General features: G+C 41.6%; 1 protein-coding gene across 1 annotated transcript in view; it reads right to left on the bottom strand.

The window, feature by feature from the left end:
* KCNH1 (potassium voltage-gated channel subfamily H member 1) overlaps positions 1-21,051 on the bottom strand; it is a 402,220-nt gene that overhangs the window by 318,133 nt on the left and 63,036 nt on the right. The window contains exon 6 of the mRNA XM_054982129.1: positions 17,247-17,639. Within this exon, the coding sequence (XP_054838104.1) occupies positions 17,247-17,639 (393 nt within the window). The remainder of the gene's footprint in view (positions 1-17,246; positions 17,640-21,051) is intronic.

Here is a 21,051-nt window from a genome sequence, read left to right as displayed (position 1 = left end):
TCCCAGCCGGTTGAATGGGGGGGGGGCGGGCATTACCTCCTACTCTGCACTTGCTCCTGGCTGGGTGAAGGGGGGTGGGCATTGCCACCTGCTCCACTCCTGATCCTGGCCGGGTGAAGGGGCAGGCCTTGCTGCCCGCTCTGCGCCTGATCTCAGCTGGGTGAAGAAGGGACAGGCATTGCCTTCTACTCTGCGCCTGATTCCAGATGGGTGAAGTGGGGGGGGGGCATTGCCGCCTGCTTCGTGCTTGATTCCAGCAAGTTGAATGGTGGGGCGGGCATTGTATCCTGCTGTGCTCCTGATCCTGGCCAGGTGAAAGGGATGGGCATTGTCACCTTCTCTACTCCCGATCCCTGCCAAGCGTAGGTGGGGGTGGGCATTACCTCCAGCTCTGCACCTGTTCCAGGCTGGGTGAAGGGGGATGGGCATTGCCTCATGCTCCGCTACTAATCCCAGCCAGGTGAAGGGGGCAGGCATTTCCACCTGCTCTGCTCCTGATCCCAGCTGGGTGAAGGGGCAGGCCTTGCCACCTGCTCAGCGCCTGATCCCAGCTGGGTAAAGGCTGGGCAGGCATTGCCACCTGCTGCGCTCCTGATCCCAGCTGGGTGAACGGGGGTGGGTGGGCATTGCCACCTATTTTGCTCCTGATCTGAGCTGGGTGAAGAAGGAATAGGCATTTTCACCTGCTCCGCTCCTGATCCCAGCTGGGTGAAGATGGAGGGCGGGTATTGCCCCCTGCTCCACACCTGATCCCAAATGAGTAAAGGGTAGGCAGGCATTACCACCTGCTCCCTCTTGATCCCACCTGGGTGAAGGTGGGGTGGGCATTGTCACCTGCTCCCCTCCTTATCCCAGCTGGGTGAAGGTTGGGGGCATGAATTACCGCCTGCTCTGTGCCTGATTTCGACCTGGGATTCCCACCACAGCACACTCTCTGGAGGTGTGGCTGCCTCATCTGGGCTTTCCTCCACAGCAGCGCCCTCTGGAGGCGCACCAGGGTAGGAAGTGAGTTGTCTTGAATATGCTTAATCTTTTATATAGGCTTATTATTATGTTGTAAATATTGATTGGTTTTATCCCCTTGTCATTCCACATTTTCCTCAATTTCTAGCCACTGTATATGCAAACCTTTGCCAACATATCAGCAAATTTAATAGTTTCAATTTCAATTCATTGATATTATTTCAGCACAGAAATGGAGAATTGTAAAACTGAGAGCATGTTACATTAAAAGTTCTACCAGCACCCTTTTTTTAAAAGGGGGAGAAATTGAGAGCTATACAAATGGTACATGGAGACCAGATTTTCTGTACAGTTCTTCTGCATTACAATCTTGCATCCAAAATGTTTAAGAAGTGATAACTTTTAAAATATTAAGGTCAATCTTGTGGTTTATTTTCTTCTTTTCGAAGTGTGTGTGCTACAATATGAGGGTTGTCAGCCTCTAAATGGGGCCTGGAGATTTTCTAGAATTACAACTTATCTCCAGACTATAGAGGTCAGTTCCTCTGAAGAAAATGGGTGCTTTGGAGGGTGGACTCTATGGCATTATATCCTGCTGAGGTCTCTCCCATCACTCAACCCCCCTCCCCAGGCTCTACTCCCAAATTGCCAGGAGTTTCACAACCCCAAGTTAGCAACCCTAAACATGGCTCTAAAAAGCCCTCAATCCATAATTAAAAACACACCACCAAAACATATAACATAGTAAAAAGTGAGCACATGCTGCAGATCCTTCCCCATATTAAATAACAATAAGGTCTTAATCATTCAGACAGATCTCTAGATGCTCACTCTTACTTCATGCTCTTCATCATCCCCCTAAGTTCTAAAAGACCTAGCAACCTTTTTGGGAAGGGAGTTGTCAAAATGACGATGACACTACCCTACCCCCTCGGGCCAACGAAACCTCATATCAGATAATGCTGGCACTGAGAGTAAGGCATTATTCATTAGAAATGATGCATGGGGAGAGGGAAGGGCTGAGCCTGTACAATTATTTGTGCAAATTCAATAGTTTTTTTCTCTAAAATGACAGAAAACCCTTGGAGAAAGATCCAGTGAACGCAAATACTACACAGAATCTAATGGGGAAATTAGGCAGGCCTCAGCTTGTTGTTTTTAATCAAAAGAAGTTTCTGGAAAGTGAACATTTGAAAAAAGGGGAGGAGCTGCATGATGTTAGTCTGACAGAAAAAGAGCATGATGGCTGAACCTACAAGTACATATAACAATCCTGTCCTAAACAGAGTTACACCCTTCTATGCCCACTGACTTCAAGGGACTCAGAAGGGTATTACTGCTTAGGATGGCACTATAAGAGTTTTAGTTTTGAAGACAAATTATAGCTTTTCCATGAGCCAGGTTTTCTGGATGGTAATTGTGTTGATTCAATATACATGATATGTGGAATCCATGAGTGAATGATCACCATACAGCACTGATCCCTGCTATCTCAAATGGCAGACCAAGGACAGGTAGCGTACTTCAAACAAAAACAAAAAAAAGCAAATGTGTAAAATGTGTGTGGTATAGTGGTTAGAGTGTTAGATAACAACCTTGGATTAAATCCCCATTCAGTCATGAAACTCACAGGGCACGCTTGGGACAATTATCCAATCTCAGCCTAAGCTATCTCACAGGGTTGTGAGAATAAAATGGAGGAGAAAACCATTTTCATGACTGAGATTTTTAGAGAAAGGGCAGGTTAAAAATGTGATCATTAAAAAGAATGGTCAATGTCATTTTCATGTGCTCTGGTGCCAACTGGATGAATCAGGTTTCCGTCTCTGCAATCCTGGGCACATAGATTTTCCACAGGCATGCAGTCAGGTTCTCTCTGTGCAGGTAGCTCTGAGAAACCCGTTGAATGGATGTAAGCAGCATTTGTATAAGGCACATCTTTCCTGGTTTCATAAGCAACTACTTTCTCTCTTAAAAAGATGGCCACTTAAATACTGAAATGCCCATCATTACAATGTTGATGAGCTGGGTAACTGTAATAAGTGTTTCTAATACACCTGAGATTAATATTGCTAAGTCTGCAATGAAATAACCTATGGCCTCAATTTTTAAGCAAAGCACAGAATACTAACCTATTTGGGATTCAATGAGAAGGAATCCTGTAGGCAATGTATTTGTGGAAGCCTAGTTCATTAGACAGAATTTGCCACATTAGTCCCAAAGGATTGGAGCGATGCTGTCTTGTATCAAATTAACAGAACCAAATCACACATTTCGCCAACAAAAGTGATCATGCTGCAGCACTCGTCTTCCCGATGTAATGCTACACAATATCTGCCATGCAATGCACCAAGTTTCCTTGCCCGCATTCACATAATTTGCTTGCCTCCTAACACAATGCCATGTTGTGAGTGGGAAGATCTTCCAGAAGATGCTGTTTTGGATAATATCCCCATGGATAATGTGCAGCCCACTTCTTAGGCTGGTGTAGGGAGCATGAAAGTATCTAGGTTTCCTAGATCTCGCCATCACAAAGAGAACAATATTTGAGATGCCCACACATCCTGGGTGACAAATTAGTGAAAATATTAATGCACAGAGATGTACATTGAATTTGTTGATGGAAAGCTTTTAGCAAAGTTGAGTTACAATGGTTGTTGTGGGTTTTCCGGGCTGTATTGCCGTGGTCTTGGCATTGTAGTTCCTGATGTTTCGCCAGCAGCTGTAGCTGGCATCTTCAGAGGTGTAGCACCAAAAGACAGATGCCAGCCACAGCTGCTGGCGAAACATCAGGAACTACAATGCCAAGACCACGGCAATACAGCCCGGAAAACCCACAACCACCATCGTTCTCTGGCCATGAAAGCCTTTGAAAATACATTGAGTTACAATGATCGGTTTACAAATGCCTGTTATTCTCAGAGCATGTGAAACAATCATAATGACTGGGAAATGGAAACCTTGAGCTGTATCTTGCTTAAAATTACTTTCTATTATGCTTAGAAAGATGATGAATTTAAATTCTCAGAAATATCTTTTGCATGTATTATGCAAGTTTCCTTCTAAGACAAGAAGAAAGAAGAATGAAAGAGAGCAGTCATCCTGGGAAAAGTGGACTTCAAAAGGCAATAGGCAGTCCTTGTCCATGAACTTCATGCAATGAACATTTATTTGAAATTTCAAACACATCTTGTTCTCACCTATGTAACCAGCATCTTTTGAATTTTAAAGTTGCTTTATATTCTAAAAGGTTGACTGGCAGTCTAGCCAGAGATATTTTGTCATGGTTTACATCTCTTTCTTTAGAACAAGACTTTGTACAAACCTGAGGGTTTATTCCTTGATATGTAGGGGAAAGCTGTAGAAATGGAGAAGGCACAGAAACAGCTCTCTTGTGATCCCAGAAACAGAAACCATATGTTCTTTGGAACTTTCCATTCAGGCCTGTATCCAAGGTGGGTTCAGTGGATGCAATGCTCCACTTGGAGTGCTAATTTGCCTCATCTAAATAGTTTTTGAAAAACAGGCTCTTTAATTTTGTTTACTTCATACCCTTCATACCCTTCCTTTCCTCAAATGTAGCTTACATTGTTCTCTTCCATTTTATTCTCGTAACAACCCTATGAAGAAAGTTAAGCTGAGAGTATGTGACTGGCTCAGGGTCACCCAGTGAGTTTCCAGGGGAGAGCGGGGATTTGAACCTGGTTCTCCCACATCCTAGTCTTACACTAACCACTATACCACATGTATCATGATGAGTGCTTCTGTTGCAAGATCAAAGGCTTGTTTTTAGAATAGGAAAATTTCTAGTTTAAAAATGTATCAGCAGAGGCTGATTCACAGACACACACACACAAAGCAAAGTGGTAACTCTTGAATCCATCTTAATGTCCAAGTTGTTCCCTTTCCCTGGCTCAAATGAATGTCTTGTGATCATGATCTCCCTTATCATGCTCAAATCCTCCTGGAAAAAAAAATCCCCCTTTAGCTACTACAACAGTGAGTTTGGAAGACAGCTTAAATGGGATTTTGACAGACCTCCCCGCTTCACTCCCTCACTGTGAGGCAGATTTTCCCACCAGCTGCATCCATTTGTGAACAGTAGATCACATATGCTTCTATGAGATACGGACAGGATTGTTACTAGGCATTTATTTAATGACTACTTACACTAGGCATTGTTTGTCAATTTTCCTACTACATGGCTGCAGTTTTTGCTCGTCTGATTTCCAAAACATGTCCCAAGGGCATAGATGAATGTCCATTCTGTATTAGAATGGCCTAAGAAGTCACTTGTGCATTTCCCTTTTTCTACCAGAGGAGGGCAAAAGGCACCTTTCTACACACCACCAGCAGAAAATGCAGTTTGTATGAACAGACATGACAACAGCCTTGTGCAGATTTTTAAAAATCATGCAGGACTCTCTACCTAACTAGTCTTTGACCAGAATGACCAGTTTTCTAGTACCCACACAGGGTGCTTGTTCTGGCACTCTAACAGCTGAGATATGATCGGTGGGTGGGCACTTCAGAAATACGCACTTTCAAAATGTCTATATGTGCACCAATGGCATCTCATAGCACAGGCACCAATAAGACATGGCTGGTATCACAATCCATTCAGCGCTCAGTGGCTCACACAAGACAAACTTTACCAAGTTTGTGCATCTATAGTGCCCAGTGATTCACTCATCACAAAGTCCGTATGTCACCCACCTTGACTTCTGACAAATATGCTCTGGGAGTTTCTTTCTGGGACCTTCTGATGTGTGTACAATTCAGATCGGTACAACCGAATGAGGGAAGATGGGGCTTAAATCTTCCCCCTCTGCCATTTTCCCTGCCTAAAATATCCCTAGGGAGCCACTATTTACCCACTGGAAAAACTTATATGTACTGATGTCTCCATGCAAGTGTTGCTAGTGGAGTAAACTGTGGCTCCTCAGTTATATTTCAGGTTGGGGAAATGATGGGGGAATATAGTAGAAAACCAAACTACTTGGGTCAAATGAAATCTCCATATTAGAAAGGTCTGGCTGGGGTTAAAGAATGTGAGTGTAAAGTGCTTTCAAGTCATAGCTGACTTATGGCAACCCCATAGGGTTTTCAAGGCAAGAGACTAACATAAGTGGTTTGCCACTGCCTGCCTTCCTAGGTGGTTTCCCATCCAAGTACTAGCCAGGACTAACCCTACTTAGCTTCCAGGTTCTGAGGAGATCAAGTTAGCCTGGACCATCCAGGTCAGGTTGGTTAAAGAATAGCCTTACTAAATATTCAGAGTTTTTTGAAATATTTTATGAGAAGAAAAAGTCAGCATATTTAAGCATATGAAAGGAACATATTGTAGGAGTCATGCCTTTTTTCTCAAGTAAATTAAATTCACAGTATTTTAAAGGAATATTTTTAGAAATAAAGAATTACATAATTGTGGTCATTAAGGTTTATGGAAAGTTTAGTTCAGCCATGCTTAAATACCATTTTCTCTAGCATTTTAGTTTGATCTTAGCTAATGAAGTGGAAAATACAATTTTTATTAGTATGTATGTTTTTCATATCAACATATATTTCTGAGAAAATAGAAATGCTGCGTTTTCTTTTTTTAATTTGCAAATTTGTCATAATTAAATTTCTTCTTCTTTTTTTAAAAACATATCCAGCATCTGTTGTATGCTTAAACAAACCATAAAAACCTCCAGGGTCCTGGTTAATTGAGCAGAAGGGGGGGGGGGAAATAATGAGTCAGTAAAGGAGAGTAATTTGTAGATACTTAGAAAAATGGCCTACACCAATGCAATCTTTTGTTCTTACTAATGTTAACTAAGAAGCAAATCAAAGTGCACATTAAATACTAACCAACTTCCCAAATGTATTCATAATGTTTAGTTTTTATTTTAGTAGAGTTATTATTCTCATTTTAAATCTTGGCTCCACTTCCAAAATTACCTTCTTCCCATTGCATTAGTCCACTGACTGAATAAGCGGTTTTAGGATTTCAGCCAAAAGTCTAACTACAGAAACAGCAAATCTCCTAAGAATAACAAGGAAACAGCAAATAATAATGTTGTGTGAATGCATAGAAATTCAAGTAGCTGACTGGTTAGTGGCTCTTGCCTCTACCAAGCCTTTTACAGAGAGATTCCTAGGCCAAAGGTCCCCAGTGTTGTATAACTGCCTGATGGTCATGCTTGCCTGCATAACAAGGTAGTATTAGCCTTCAGGAAAGCTTCCTCTAAAAAATAAAAAAAATGGCAAGTAATTCGAGCTCAAGGAAAAAAACATTTCATGGCTGATTTATTATCAAATGGTGTCTAAAAGATCAACTATCTAAATAAGATAGTTGGTTAAAAGAGAAAACAGTATTTGAACAACTAATTACGGGAGATTCAAAACACCAATTAGGAAAACTATATAAAAGCTTCATGCAATATGCCACAGAATTAGAACAAGTAAAAAAATGTATTATAAAATGGATGCAAAACTTCAGAGAAAATATATGTATGAGCCAGTGGGAAAATGTATGAACTAAAGAAATCAAATTTACAGAATGTCAAATATTGAAGGAGAATTGGTATAAAATATTCTCCTAAAGACATGGCAAAAACTAATAAGAATTACAGTGGAAAGTGCTGGAAATGTCAATATACAGATGTAACATTCTATCACATGTGGTGGACATGCAAGAAAGCAAGGAAATATTGGATAGAAATACACAAAGAAATGCAAAAGATATTAAAGTTTTTCTTTGTGTTGAACCCTAAAATATGTTATTAAACATCTCACCAAGTAATATTTTAATAATACATAGTAAATTATTTAAATATATGGTGACAGTGACAAGAGTAGTATATGCAGCAAAATGGAAGGCGGAATGCTGTCCAGATTTGACCAAACAGATGAATAAGCTTGCGAATACGTGCCAATGGCAAAATTAACATCTTACATACATAATAAGCCAATTCTAGAATTTCAGGGAAAATGAAAAGCTTTTTTTGATCATGTAGCTGAAAATTAAGAATAACTAAGAGCAATAATCAGTAAAATAGATTAGTTATCAAATTTTTAATTAAAATGTTGAGTATAAATGTATCTTAATATCAGTATCATTGTATCTCATCGAAAATGTCTTAAGAAATTTAATGAAGGGGATGGTAGGAAAAATATTTTGTGTTTTATATATTCTGCTATATATAACCATCTCTGAGTCACACAACTGTTATACAATCCCTTTTTTCTTTATGTATCCCCTTTATTATTATTATTACTACTACTAGTACTACTAGTACTACTACTACTACTACTACTACTACTACTACTACTACTACTACGTTTTTCAAAATAAAAAGATATTTTAAAAAGGAAAGCTTCCTCCAGCTGTCTGGAGTGGGTGGAGGATGCCTTACAGTTATACGCAAACTGTCTTGAACAATTCTTATCCACAAAATTGCCACTGAAACTTTTACTAGCCAGAACTCTGACTTTGCCTCTTTCCAAGCCACTTCCCTCTAGATGTGTAATTCTGTTGCATCTCTGCTTCAGGAGTGACTGGGCCACTACCAGTGCAGAAGCACTGCAGAACTATGCATCTCTGGAGGAGGATGTCCATTATGTCTCTGCCATGGTTCTTGGTGACTCTGAATGCTGATGTGCATGCTCACAGCTGTGTTCATGGTCTCAAGGGTTCAAGCCCTTCCAGTAGCCTTATGTGAGCCTTCCCCCTTGTATTAAAATATTATGGGCAAAGGGGGCAGTGTGGAGGAGTGACCACTCTAGTAGGGATGTGTTCCGTCATTTGCAATTAGAAACAGGCTCAGACTTTGGAAATTTCTCAGTCTGAACCTAACTGGATCTGAGGGCAGGCTCCAGAAATCTGATGTCCAAAGCCTTCCATTTAGTAGCTAGATGCTACAAATAGAGGCACCTCTTTAGTTGATTCCAATGGAATAGTAGCAATAGTTATTAATGGGTCGCTGTCAAAGTAAAATGGTCTGGTTCACCCTTGTGCTATTCAGTATCCACTTGGAATGAAGGAATGGATTTTCTTATCAAACTGACAGATGACATAAAATGAAGCAGGATCACAGACACTTAAGATTCTAAATGATTTTGATAGAGTGGAGACCTGAGCTGAAACAAAAAAGAAAGCTATAATGTACTACACACAAGGGGAAAAAGGAAGCAAACCCAGATTCAACATGGTTAAGCAGAAATACTACTTCTGAAAAGTAGTACAAGTATTTATACAGGGGATAATACTGGAATACAGTAAAAATCAGCACACAGTATGTTACTTAAAGAAACAAGGTAAAGACACTGGGAAGTGTTAAATCCCCTTTTCCTTCCATAAAGTCCTGATGTGAATTGTGGCCAAAGAGCACCTTCTCTTAATCTTTTTCAAATGCTGGAAGGAGCTGACCATTGACCTCCACCATTTTTTAATCTGTTTGGACCCCAAGCCTTTTGTGAGGTTTCCCCACTACCTATGGTTTTAATTGACCATCCTTCTTTTAACTCATTAGTCATTTAACTCACTGCCACTATTTTAAAATTAGTGGGGAAATCTGAGAATCTTTGTATGTATTTGTTGTTACCAGCACACAACTATTTACATGGCAGGTACAAGTTGAGCATAAAAAGGGCAAAAAAGAAGGGGACTTTTAAAACTGCAGCTTCTCTTGATTTATCTTCTCATCAACACAACTGAACATCAGGTAGTTTGCATTCCGAATACTCAACAAGATAGAGACCAAATTTGGTCTGAAAGACTTGGAAAAATAACAGCAAGCCATGATCAACATAGCAAATCACTATACTGAAACTGCAGAGTTGAATCCCAGAGAACCATTCTACTCACAGCAGCTCTTTCCTCCTGAGCAAGAAGCCTTCTTCTGATGCAAAGGCTCTTCTGAGAAAAGCTCCCTGGGACAGAGGAAGCCTCCTTGCACCACAGCAAAAGATCACTGCTACCAGAACAGGTGAACATAACCCCAACCCTAGTGGAACAACATTAGTGGAACAGAGCCAGAGAATCCAGCTCATTGTCTTGGTAAGAGACAAGATCTTCTGGGCTGCTGAGAGCCACTGTTGGGCCCTGGGCAAAGCTTCTGTCTGGTCTCTTCCCCATATGACCCCAATTCAAACCAAATATCATAATAAAACAAATAACTTTGCTCCCTGATACCATGAACAGATTTGTGCATTAGGTAAGAAACAGTGAAGGGGAAAGGACAGGATTATTAAAGAACAGATTTAATAATCTTCCATGGAGAGGAGGCATGGTAGCCGAGTTCCCAGACGGTGCTGTTATTTTTATGGTGGCACAACATAGCTACCCCACTACAATCTGTTTCTACTAATGTTGACCTTCATAACTACTTAAGTCAGTTTGTGCAAAGATTTCTCTAGGGTTTAGCTCAAGAGCTTGTTTTCAGCACAGGCTGAATCCTGAAAGAAAAATACTTCTGAGCATGCACAGAATGCCTTCCCCTCAACACAGGAAAACTGCAGTCTCCTTTCTTCCTGCAGACTTTAAAATCCAGTCGTTTATGTAAAGATGCAGAAGCAGCAGGGGAATTGCTGAATTATATTTTTAATCCCTCTGTAAAAAAGAGGATAAGGTAAATATGTGTGCTATAGCTTTCATAAGAATCAAATCAAACTAAAAATCAGTCCAGTCCAGCATCCTATTTTGCACACTGGCCAGCCAAATGTTTCTGAGAATCCTACCAGCTGGGAATAAAGGTAACACCTCTCCCTCATAGTTGCCTCCAACAACTGACATTCAGGCATGTGCTGCCTCTGAACATCGAGGCTCAATTTAGCCATCATAGTTAATGGCCACTGATGGACCTGTCCAGCTGCATGAATCTGTCTAATCCCCTTTTAAACCTCCCATTTTCAGAACCAGTGTATGTCACCTCTTAGAGTAGTTGATTTAATAAATGAATTATGCAGTGTGTGATGTAGTATTTCCTTTTGGCTGTCTTAGCTTACTGCCAATCAGGTTCACTATGGATGAACTATAGCAGTGAGGTAGAAAAAAAATTCTCACTCTTCATTTTCTTTACACCATTCAATAATTTATATGCCTATATAGCTTATTTAAGCTATATAAGTGGGGTTGCCAACCACCAGATGGGGTCTGGCGGTTCCCCTGAATTACAACAATTCTACATTTACTAATAGAGCTACCAGGTCTCTTACCCTCCCAGTGGAAGGGGAAACTGAGCACTTACCTTTTGGATGTCTTTGTGCATACATGAAGCATGCGCGCTCCTGGCACAGTGCAATGACATCACTTCCAAGACGGCATCATCACACAGGACCTGGGAGTGCTTCTGTGCTTCATGTCAGCCCAATTCTTAAAGAATTGACGTGTTTGAGGCCCAAATTGGCTTGATGCAAATAGCAGAAGCACTCCTGGGGCCTGTGCAATTACATCACTCCTGGGAGTGACATCATTGCACTGTGCTGGGAACACACCCCGGGAGGCCCATTCCCACAACTTCTCCCACTGCCGCCCAGGTGAGTAGTGGTGGGAGGTGGAGGCTGGGAGCAGGGGATCCCCCGCCCTCCCACACTGTGGGACTGGCAACCCTATTTACTAGTAATACAGATTAATACAGGTCACATACATGTAAAGGGTGGAAGGAAGGAAAAATCACCTTTTCACTACTTTGCTCGGTCATTAGGAAATATTAACCTGACAGTTCTTAATATTAACATGGGTTTACTGCTCATAATACAATATTTTTCTGTTCATAATATTAACAGAGGTTTGCTGTTAGACTATTAAGTGTGCTTTAACTTCCCAACCAGGATAAGGATGAGAAGGAATGGCACCAAAACTTACTAATTGGAGGGTGGGTAATGGTTCTTGTCAACTGGCACTGCCTTCTGGCTCCCAGCTGTCCTGCTGGGCTACGCTGGGGTTTCCTCAGGCTTCAGAATGGCAGGACAAGAGGGAGTTAAACTGCACCCTGGTCCTCTGTGCTGCTTTCCTGGGAGTGCTGGCCCTTCAGTGCCCTGGCCAGCCACTCCATTCTCCTCCCAGGATTGGTTCAGGTAATTCCCTTTTATCTCTCCCCTAGGGTTGCCAGCTCTGGGTTGGGAAATTCCTGGAGATTTGGGAGGTAGAGCCTGGATAGGGCAGCGTTTGAGGAGAGAAGGGTCCTCAGCCCAGTTTAATGCCAGAGTCCACCCTCCAAAGCAGCCATTTTCTCCAGGGGAACTGATCTCTGTGGCCTGGAGATCAGTTGTAATTTTAGGAGATCTCCAGCCAAGACCTGGAGGTTGGAAACCCTTTCCTCTCCATCAACAGCTCCAGCCCCATCCTCCTCGTCCCACCCACAGGGCTCATGCCGCTACCTAGGTCAGAAGGTGGAGTATCACCTGGCTTAGGCCATACCAACCCCCACTGAGCCCCACATGGACTTTCACTGGCTGGCAGCTGTGTTGCTGCTAGGAGGATCTCCCGGTTTCACCCTCTGCCCCCTGCCTCCACTTACCTGGCTGGCGGGGTAGGAAGGCACAGGAACAGGCCTCTTGGGCTTGCTCCCAGGGCAGTGCAATGATGTCACTGATGTCATTGTGCTGCCCTAGGAGCACTCCCACACTTTGCCGCTGGCCGATTTGGGCCCCAAATGGGCCAATCTGGCTGAAGCACATCTTGCCTCGGTGCACTAAAAGTAGCAGCTCATAAGACAGCGCTAAGAAGACACATGCTCCTTTCTAAGCACTTTAACGTGTTGCTCTGACAGCCATTTTTTAAAGCAATGCAAAATGCAATGAACTCAATTTGCTCTTCTTTCGCAAATGATATCATCATATATTATCCCTGGGGATGTAATTGAACCTTTTAAATTCTTTTGGATTTATATAGACTGAGAAGCTTATGTGGGCTGCTTTATTTTGTCCCAGAGTGCAGTAACTCATGCTTAGTGTTTCTTTTTTTAAAAGAAAAATAACTTTGTCAGTTGATGCAGAAGCAGGACCTTTACTTAATTGCAAACGAGAGATAAATCCTCTTTTCTTTGTATTGCAAAGGTTCTGGGAAGATGAAAGTTGTGCTGTATGTATTTTGCCAACAGGTATGAAAGATTTTGTTGTTTTGAGGCAAAATAAAGGGGGCAAGCCTACTTAGTATAGTGGTTAGAGTGCTGGACTAGGATCTGGGAGACCCAGGTTCAAATCCCCATGGAATTTTGCTGGGTGACCTTGGGCCTGTCACTTCTTCTAAACTAACCTTCCTCACAGGGTTGTTTTTGTTGTGAGCCAGTGTAATGTGATAGCTAGAGTGGCAGACTAGGATTTGACAACCAGGGTTCAAATCTCTGCTCTGCCATGGAAGCTCCTTTGGCCTATCACACTCTCTAAGCCTAACCTACCTACAGGGTTGTTGTGAGGGAAAAAATGGAGGAGAGGAGAATGATGTAAGCCATGTTGGCTTCCCATTGGGTAGAAAGGTGGGGTATAACTGAAGTAAAATAAAAAATAAAATAATAAAATGGAGAAGGTGAGAGTAATGTGATATGATGCTTGGATTCTCATTGAGGAGAACAGTGGAGTATAAATATCTAAATTATAATATCTAAATAATAATAACATAATCATCATCATCATTGAAAGGACTAACTAAACATCTAGGCGATATTGGTATAGGCAAGGTAACAACTGGACAGTTGCAAACAGCTGCACTACTTGGAAGATGGCACATACTAAGGTGATATCTCACTGAATTTTTGGATAAATTATGAATTGGTGAGGGACCAAACATCTGTTGGACTGTGATAACATAAGATCGAAAAATAAGGCAAGAATGGAGTGTTATTAGTACCAAGAAAATCCATCAGCTTAAGGACACAAATAATGAATGTTTGCCATCTGGAAAGAAAGGTTCCCTGACTCTGATGCAATGGATCAGATTTTCTCAGATACTGAAACTTGGGGGAGGGGTGATCTATAAGGTTCTTCACCTGTGTGTTGCGCCTTATACTTCAGGTCCTTCATGTACATTTCATATAAATGATGGGCTGATCTTTAAAATAAGTTAGTTTGCCAAGATAGTTCTTTACTGACATCTATCCCAAGTAAAGAATGATTAGATCCAAACCAAATTACTCATCTTGCACCTGCTGTTATGCTGCAGTGCAATAAAAATGGGTTGCAATTGAGGAGGCTGTTCCCTCACACCACAGGCCTGATGGGGAAAAAACGCTGCAAGGAACAGGATGTGATTTTATAGTCCTTACTTCATTTGATTAGTATGATTGAAACCTGTGTCACTCCCCCCTCTGGTAATATTACATTCTAATCTTTCTTATTATAAAATTAAAAGTACTATATGACTAAGAGAAGTAGCTTCTAGATTGTAAAAAGTTTTTCCCCTCAGACCAGTCAAACACACCAGAAAGTCTGCTCATAGCATTTCAATGTAGTTACCTGATCATAAAACCAAAAGTCAATTGGCATAACACATAGCTGTGCCGTGAAGCCTGGAAATAGAAATCTTAAAATGGGTTTTGCTTCTGGCCAGAAACATCAGGAAAGATAGAATCTTACTAGAAATGAATTCAGCTAGAATTGCCAACCTCTTATCTCTAGGGGACTGGAGAGCTCCAGGAATTACAACTGATCTCCAGACTACAGAGATCAGTTCCCTTGGAGAAAATGGCTGCTTTAGAGGGTGAACTCTACGGCATTATACATTCCTGAGGTCCCTTCCCTCCCTAAACCACACCATCCCAGGCTCCACCCCATAAATCTCCAGGAATATCCCAATCCAGAGTTGGCGAGCATCAGGAGAAGGAGGGCTGTCACTTTCACACATCCCACGCCACTTTCAGCCAATCAGCTGAAGCTAGCCCGGGGTGTGTGAAAGTGACAGCCCCGTTCTCCTGCCGCTAATGAGTGGCAGAAGAAGGGGGCTGTCTGTTTCAAACACCCCACACTGGGTTCAGCCGATTGGTTGAAGGCGGTGCAGGGTGTGTGAAAGTGACAGACCCATTCTCCTGCCACCTGTGAGTGGCAGATGAAGGGGGCTGTCATTTACACACACCCCGCACGGATGAAGCCTGCATGGGGTGTTTTGAAACTGACAGCCTTCTCCTGCCGCTTCCAGGCAACAGGAGAAGGGGGCTGTCAGTTTCAAACACTCCGCGCCAGTTTCAGCAGCTGGTGCCGGGCATTTGAAATGCCACAAACCACGAACCTATTTGTGAACCAGGGAAAGTTCATGGAAGTTTGTAGTTTGTGGAATGCGATGAACCACGAATCACGTGGTTCTTTTTTTTCTGATTCGTGCCCATATCTAATTGTTAGGTCTCTGTGTAGAACACAAGGCTTTGAAGAAGTGATGTTTTTGCATTTTTCCCTGCTACGTTGAAAGCCTCAAACATGCAAGTTAGCTCAAGAACTTCCCCAGTCTGCTCCAGAGCTCTCTTTTGTATTCCAGGGATTTCCAACATGGCAAAGAAAGAAAAATGGCCAATCCATGCCTCAGTGGCCTTAGCACAATGGCAGGCATTTAGATCAGCCCAGAGATTTAGCCGGTATGTTTGTAGCCTCTGTATTACAAACCATGATGCCTCTAATGAGCATTCCACCTCCTTCCCACATGTGAATTTTCCAGTAATTTCCTAAGCTTATTCTGAAAACCAGCTTGCCTTATGGGATTCTGGCTGAGATGTAGATTGGGGAGACACTACTTTTATTTACTTTACTTACTTTATTTATTTATAACCCTCCTTTCTCCTCAATGGGGGCCCAAGGTGGCTTACATAATTCTCCTGTCCTCCATTTTATCCCCACAACCACCCTGGGAGGGAAGTAAGACTGAGAGAGTGTGTGTAGCCCAAAGTAACCCAGCAAGCTTCCATGGCAGAGTGGGGATTCCAACTTGGTTCTCCCAGATGCTAGTCCAACAGTTTAACCACTACACCACACATTCATTCTTAAGGACCTGCAGTGTCTTTTGATCCCCCAGTGGATTTTAAGTACTGTGATATCATTGTATATGTAAGTGGAAGCAATCTCTTTGGAAGTTCACCTACATGTTTGCTGTGGACACCAAAAATATGAAAGAACAACAATACTAACAAGCATGTGTATAAGTGTGTAAGTGGCTTGGGAAAGTCACCAATGTGGGTCAAGTATACCACAGAAAATGCATTCTTTTGAAATGTCTCTGTTGAGATCTACAGAGTTGAAGTTTTGCTATACATTCAACCTTTTGGTAGTGAATTCTCTAAGTCCTCTTTCTAGAATTTCATCCCTGAAGGGAACCAACAGCATGCTATGGATTCAGGGATGTTAATTAAATATTTCCTGTTCCACTAGCTTGTGATTGCTGTTGATTCGATGCTGTGCCTGGCAGTTTGATTGTCTATTGTATTATACTCTCTGCTTTTCTCTGAAAGGTTTTTTATGATTACTGATTTACAGCAAACTGCTTTGACTGTCCTTCAGACCAGTGATTTTAAAATAAATTCAGTTCCTGTGGGCAGCAGGAGCACCAAAAGCCAAATGTAATATGAAAAGTAACTCTCTTTTTTAGCTATTTGCTTTCTAAGTAGAGGTTCAGAACACTGAAAATGTACAGGAAGAGATAATGGGTCATGATCCTCACTGCTCAACTAAGAGCATTTTCCTAAGCTTTTCCTGCTGAACATCAGCTTCTAGCTAGATATGTAGCCATTTATGAGTTTAAAGCTTTTGAAATCTGATTTTCCAATTCAAAAGTACTCAGTTATGGGCCTAGAAGAGAAAAGCAATAGATCAGGATTTGGGTAACTGAAGATCAGCATCTAAATCTTGGATTCAGCACTATCTAGTTTGCCAGATGCCTATAAGAAAATATTATCCTACTAGAAACAATGCCCACTGTGTGAAAAAAAATACAACAGGCTCTAGAAAACTGATTCAGCAGGCTTCCACCTGGCAGTAAGTGGGTGCTTTTCAGTGGCCTGGAGACCAGAGTGGGAGGATGCTGAGGGGAGGCGCAGGGAGGAGTGCTTAGGCTGTCAATTTGGCATGCCCCCTCCTGGCGGCAAGTGGGCACTTCTCAGTGGCCTCGAGGCCAGAGGCATTGGCAATACACCTGCGCTAGGATAACAAGTGATTCGTCACCAATACGGCTTGCCTTTTATATAGTAGGATTTTTGTGAAGTACTACCATCAATTGACTTCAGGGTAAAGGCATTAATATAGTCAAAAATGACAAGCACAAGCCCAGCAAACCTTTCCTCTTTTCAGAAGAGACCCATATAAAATAAGACTCATATACTCACTTCATCAACATTCTCAAATGCATTGATGACATCATATGGCAAACAAGACAGAAGATCAATCACAAACCATGTCTTCAGGTAGTTCATGCGGATTAGCTTTGGGTCAGAGATTACCTCTCCAGCAGGTCCGACAAAAGTGGTATGGAAATTCAGTACAATGTCTACCAGAAAAATGACATCAACGATGCTGTCCACTACCAGCCAGGCCACATTGTTCTGTTTGGTTTTAAAGGAAACATTATAAGGGACCAAAATAGCTGTGTAGAAGGTTAAAATCAGGATGACCCAGTCCCAGGTAGTCTTGAAAACACAATAATGTAAAATGATATGTGGTGGAGTCTTTGGTGCCTCTTGCTTGTATTGAGGGAGGATTTCAGAACCTAACTGAAGTACCTGTGAAAATAGAAAACAATAAGGGAAAATATACTTAACACCTTTTTCATACTCCTTTATTATTTATTTTCTTACTATTTTCTTAAAGCTCAAAGAAATTTGCTAGGTGATTAAAATACACAAAATCAAGCATTTAAATGCTCAACAAAACAGCAGGTCTATAAGAACAAAAACCATAAAAACACAGCATAGTTAAACCTGGAGTCAATTTTAAAGCTGAACTATATTAAACTGGAAATCCTTTTAAAACCCAAAACTTGCACATAAACACTGACCAAGCTAATTTGATGAAAGCATACAAACTTGTATCTTTTTATTGCTATCTAGAATAAGAAATTTTTGTATTGTGGTCATCACCAATCAAAACGTTGCATTGAATAGAAAAATGATGAGCAACAACAGCCTTTTTCAAGATGGTATTCCGCAGTGTATGTACCAGTTACAGGTTTGGGTGAATTCTTGGTAAGGTGTTGTCCCCCCAAGCATATCTATGACCCAGGCCAATATGATGGGAAAACAAATGGCAGCTGCCTTCACTAGAATATCAACCTCAGCTCACTCACCAGCCCTCTTCCTCTCGGTAGCAGCTGTGCTCTTAGCAGCCATCACTGCTCACTCGTGCAGGTCATGGTATGTGCCTGACATCTGACATGGTAGCATGAATGGATGTACATACACGAGAGGAGATGGATGTACATACAGGAATCTGAGATGCTTGTCAGAAAAGTGGGATAAAAGTGTAAATAATTCCTCACATGCCTAGTTCAGTGCAAAAGCTTCAAACTAAGAGCAAAGATGGCTATTCCTTCACTGCAGCTTCTTCTGCAGGGGCAAACTTTGCTTCTTGCTCCTCTACTAATATATGTAACTAGCTATGCCCTAGTATACATGTTTGATCCTCCCTATAATTTTTTAAAAATCTCTTCCTCTCCCTTTCTCCCTTTTAAAAAGTTAATTTAAATATTTATTCAGCATTTTAATGCTCTCTCTCTCTCTCTGTTTTTCCTTCTCTCTCAACCTGAAACATTAATCTAGGAATGGAATATTGGCTTCATGATTGTCACAAATGCAGACCAATCAGCACTCTGCACAGCCAAATGGAGAAGCAAGAGGAAGGTATCTTCATAATTGTCACAAAAATTTCTCTATTAGTATTTTGAACAAGTGTTTTCTCCTGGAAACAGAAAGAACTCGATGCTCCAGGACCTGATTCAGTATGGACATTTGCAGGTCTTAGGATTGCCAGGTCCCCTTGCCCTCCTGGCAGGAGGGGGGATCTGACACTCACTTTTGTGATGCCTTTGCACACGCGGACCTGGGATGGTGCAATAATGCCACTTCTAGGAAATGACATCATCAAGCAGGGGCCTGGAGTGCTCCCATGCTCTGCAATGGGAACGCTCCTGGGGCGACTCAATGACATCACTCCCAGAAGTGGCATTGTCACAGCACCCCAGGAGCACACTCAGGAGACCTATTCCCCCCACCACCAACCGAGTGAGCAGTAGCAGGAGGCAGAGGATGGGAGCCGGGGATCCCCTGCCCCCACCAGCAGACCTGAGATCCCTAGTAGGTCTGTCCAAACAAGCCACATGCAGATCTGCCACAGTAGCTATGTGTATCTGTTCACAAAACAGTTATGTAGGAAATGCTTATGAACTTTCAGAATAGCTGCGCAATGGAGTAAGTTCCCAGGAAATATTCTCCTAACCATATTAGTTCTTTTATTCATAATATATTTGTTGTCGTTTATTAAATATTGTTGCCTTGTTTGATACTAAGTCCATACTTAGTATCAAAAAGAAATCTATACTGAGGTTCAGATAGTATGCAAACTAAATTAATTTGTTAACTTGTTAAAAATCAAACAATAAAGCAATTCACTTTTAAACAGGAGAGCAATCATTTACAAGCCAGTGGTTAGAATGTTGGTCTAGGATCTGGGACACCCAGGTTGAGCCCCACCCTTTCATGGAAGCTAGCTGCATGACCTTAGGCCAGTCAGTCTTACTTAGCCTAACATGCCCCCTCCCCAGGATTGTTGTTGAGAGGATAAAATGGAGGAGGGGAGAAATATGTCATAAGCCACATGGAAGAGAAAAGCAGGACAAAAATAAATATATAAATAATATACAAGATATAAAAATAGAAGTTGGTTTGACATTGCAAGTTGGGCCTGTGTATATTTATGGTTAGTGCTATAAGAAATGCAATGCAATCGTTTTTAGTAGAGATTTAGCCAAGTTCTTAAATGTACAATAAAAGAATGGTTCTTCCTGTTCTGCTTGTTTGTGTCAGACTCAGTATTCATAGTCAACAAGTAATGATAATAATTTATGTACGCTTTTAAGACCTTTTATGATTGAAATAAAAAAGAAACCAAGTCATCTGCAACTAAATTCCTTTATTTTTCTTGCAAACACAAGTACATGAACTTTCAGAGAATCTATGTGCAGCTAGAAGTGGATTTTAATAAAATTTCTCTGTTTGAGAAACACAGATTTACAACTTAGTGCTTTCATTAAGTCATGTTGTCAAGAGTAACTGAAACACAGCTCCTTTTACTGCTTATCCAGATTGCATTTTTAAAATGTGTCATGCTTTTGTTTACCCAGGACCAAAGTAAAATCCAAATACAAGGCAGGCACTGCCTAGAGACAACAGTTAATCAAGGAAGTGGCTGAAGGTCAATTTATACAAGTATGAAACCTACACGAAGAGGCCAAGAGCATATGAGGCTGCCACTGAACGCAAAGCTGAGAGTGCTCATGGAGAGTCACCACTGTGTGATTTGGTGCCTCTGTGTAGGCACTATGATTTGCTCAGTGACACAGCAGCCTTTTTCAAGCCAGCAGAGTCACACAAATAGAACTGCTTGTGAATAAAAGTGGAAGCACCAATTCAGCACTTCAATTCAAGCTCCATGTAGATATGAGGCCAGGTCAGCAGTAGCTCCACATGCTCCTACCATGTAGTCTGAATGAGCCTTAACAGTCAAAGGATTGAGGATTTATATGCTCAAGTATTATATAGTACTAGATTGCACACAACCAGTGACACACTTTGCTATATTCCCATTCCCAGAATGCACACCTAAAGCAAAACGGTGAGTAAATCTGCTCCTACCAAAAATGCCATAAATAATTGAGCAGAAAGAGCATATTTGACAGGAGCAGATTTACTGTTTAATATGTGTTGTCTCCAGTCTCTTATTTTAGAAAGTGTGCTGAGGGCTAGATAGGAATTCTGGAAGGCAGATGGAGAGAATGGGTGGTGGGTGGTGAGGACTTGGGGGGTGGGGAAGAGACCAGAAGAGCCTATCGAAATGGGGGAACTGAGAAAGAGAAACAAAAAAGGAGATAGGTTTGGCCAGAAATAGGTGTTTGAACAGACTGGGGAAAGGGGATAATGA

Source organism: Eublepharis macularius, chromosome 1 (assembly GCF_028583425.1).
Source record: "Eublepharis macularius isolate TG4126 chromosome 1, MPM_Emac_v1.0, whole genome shotgun sequence".
NCBI lineage: Eukaryota > Metazoa > Chordata > Lepidosauria > Squamata > Eublepharidae > Eublepharis > Eublepharis macularius.
This window is presented reverse-complemented; position numbering and strand designations above follow the sequence as displayed.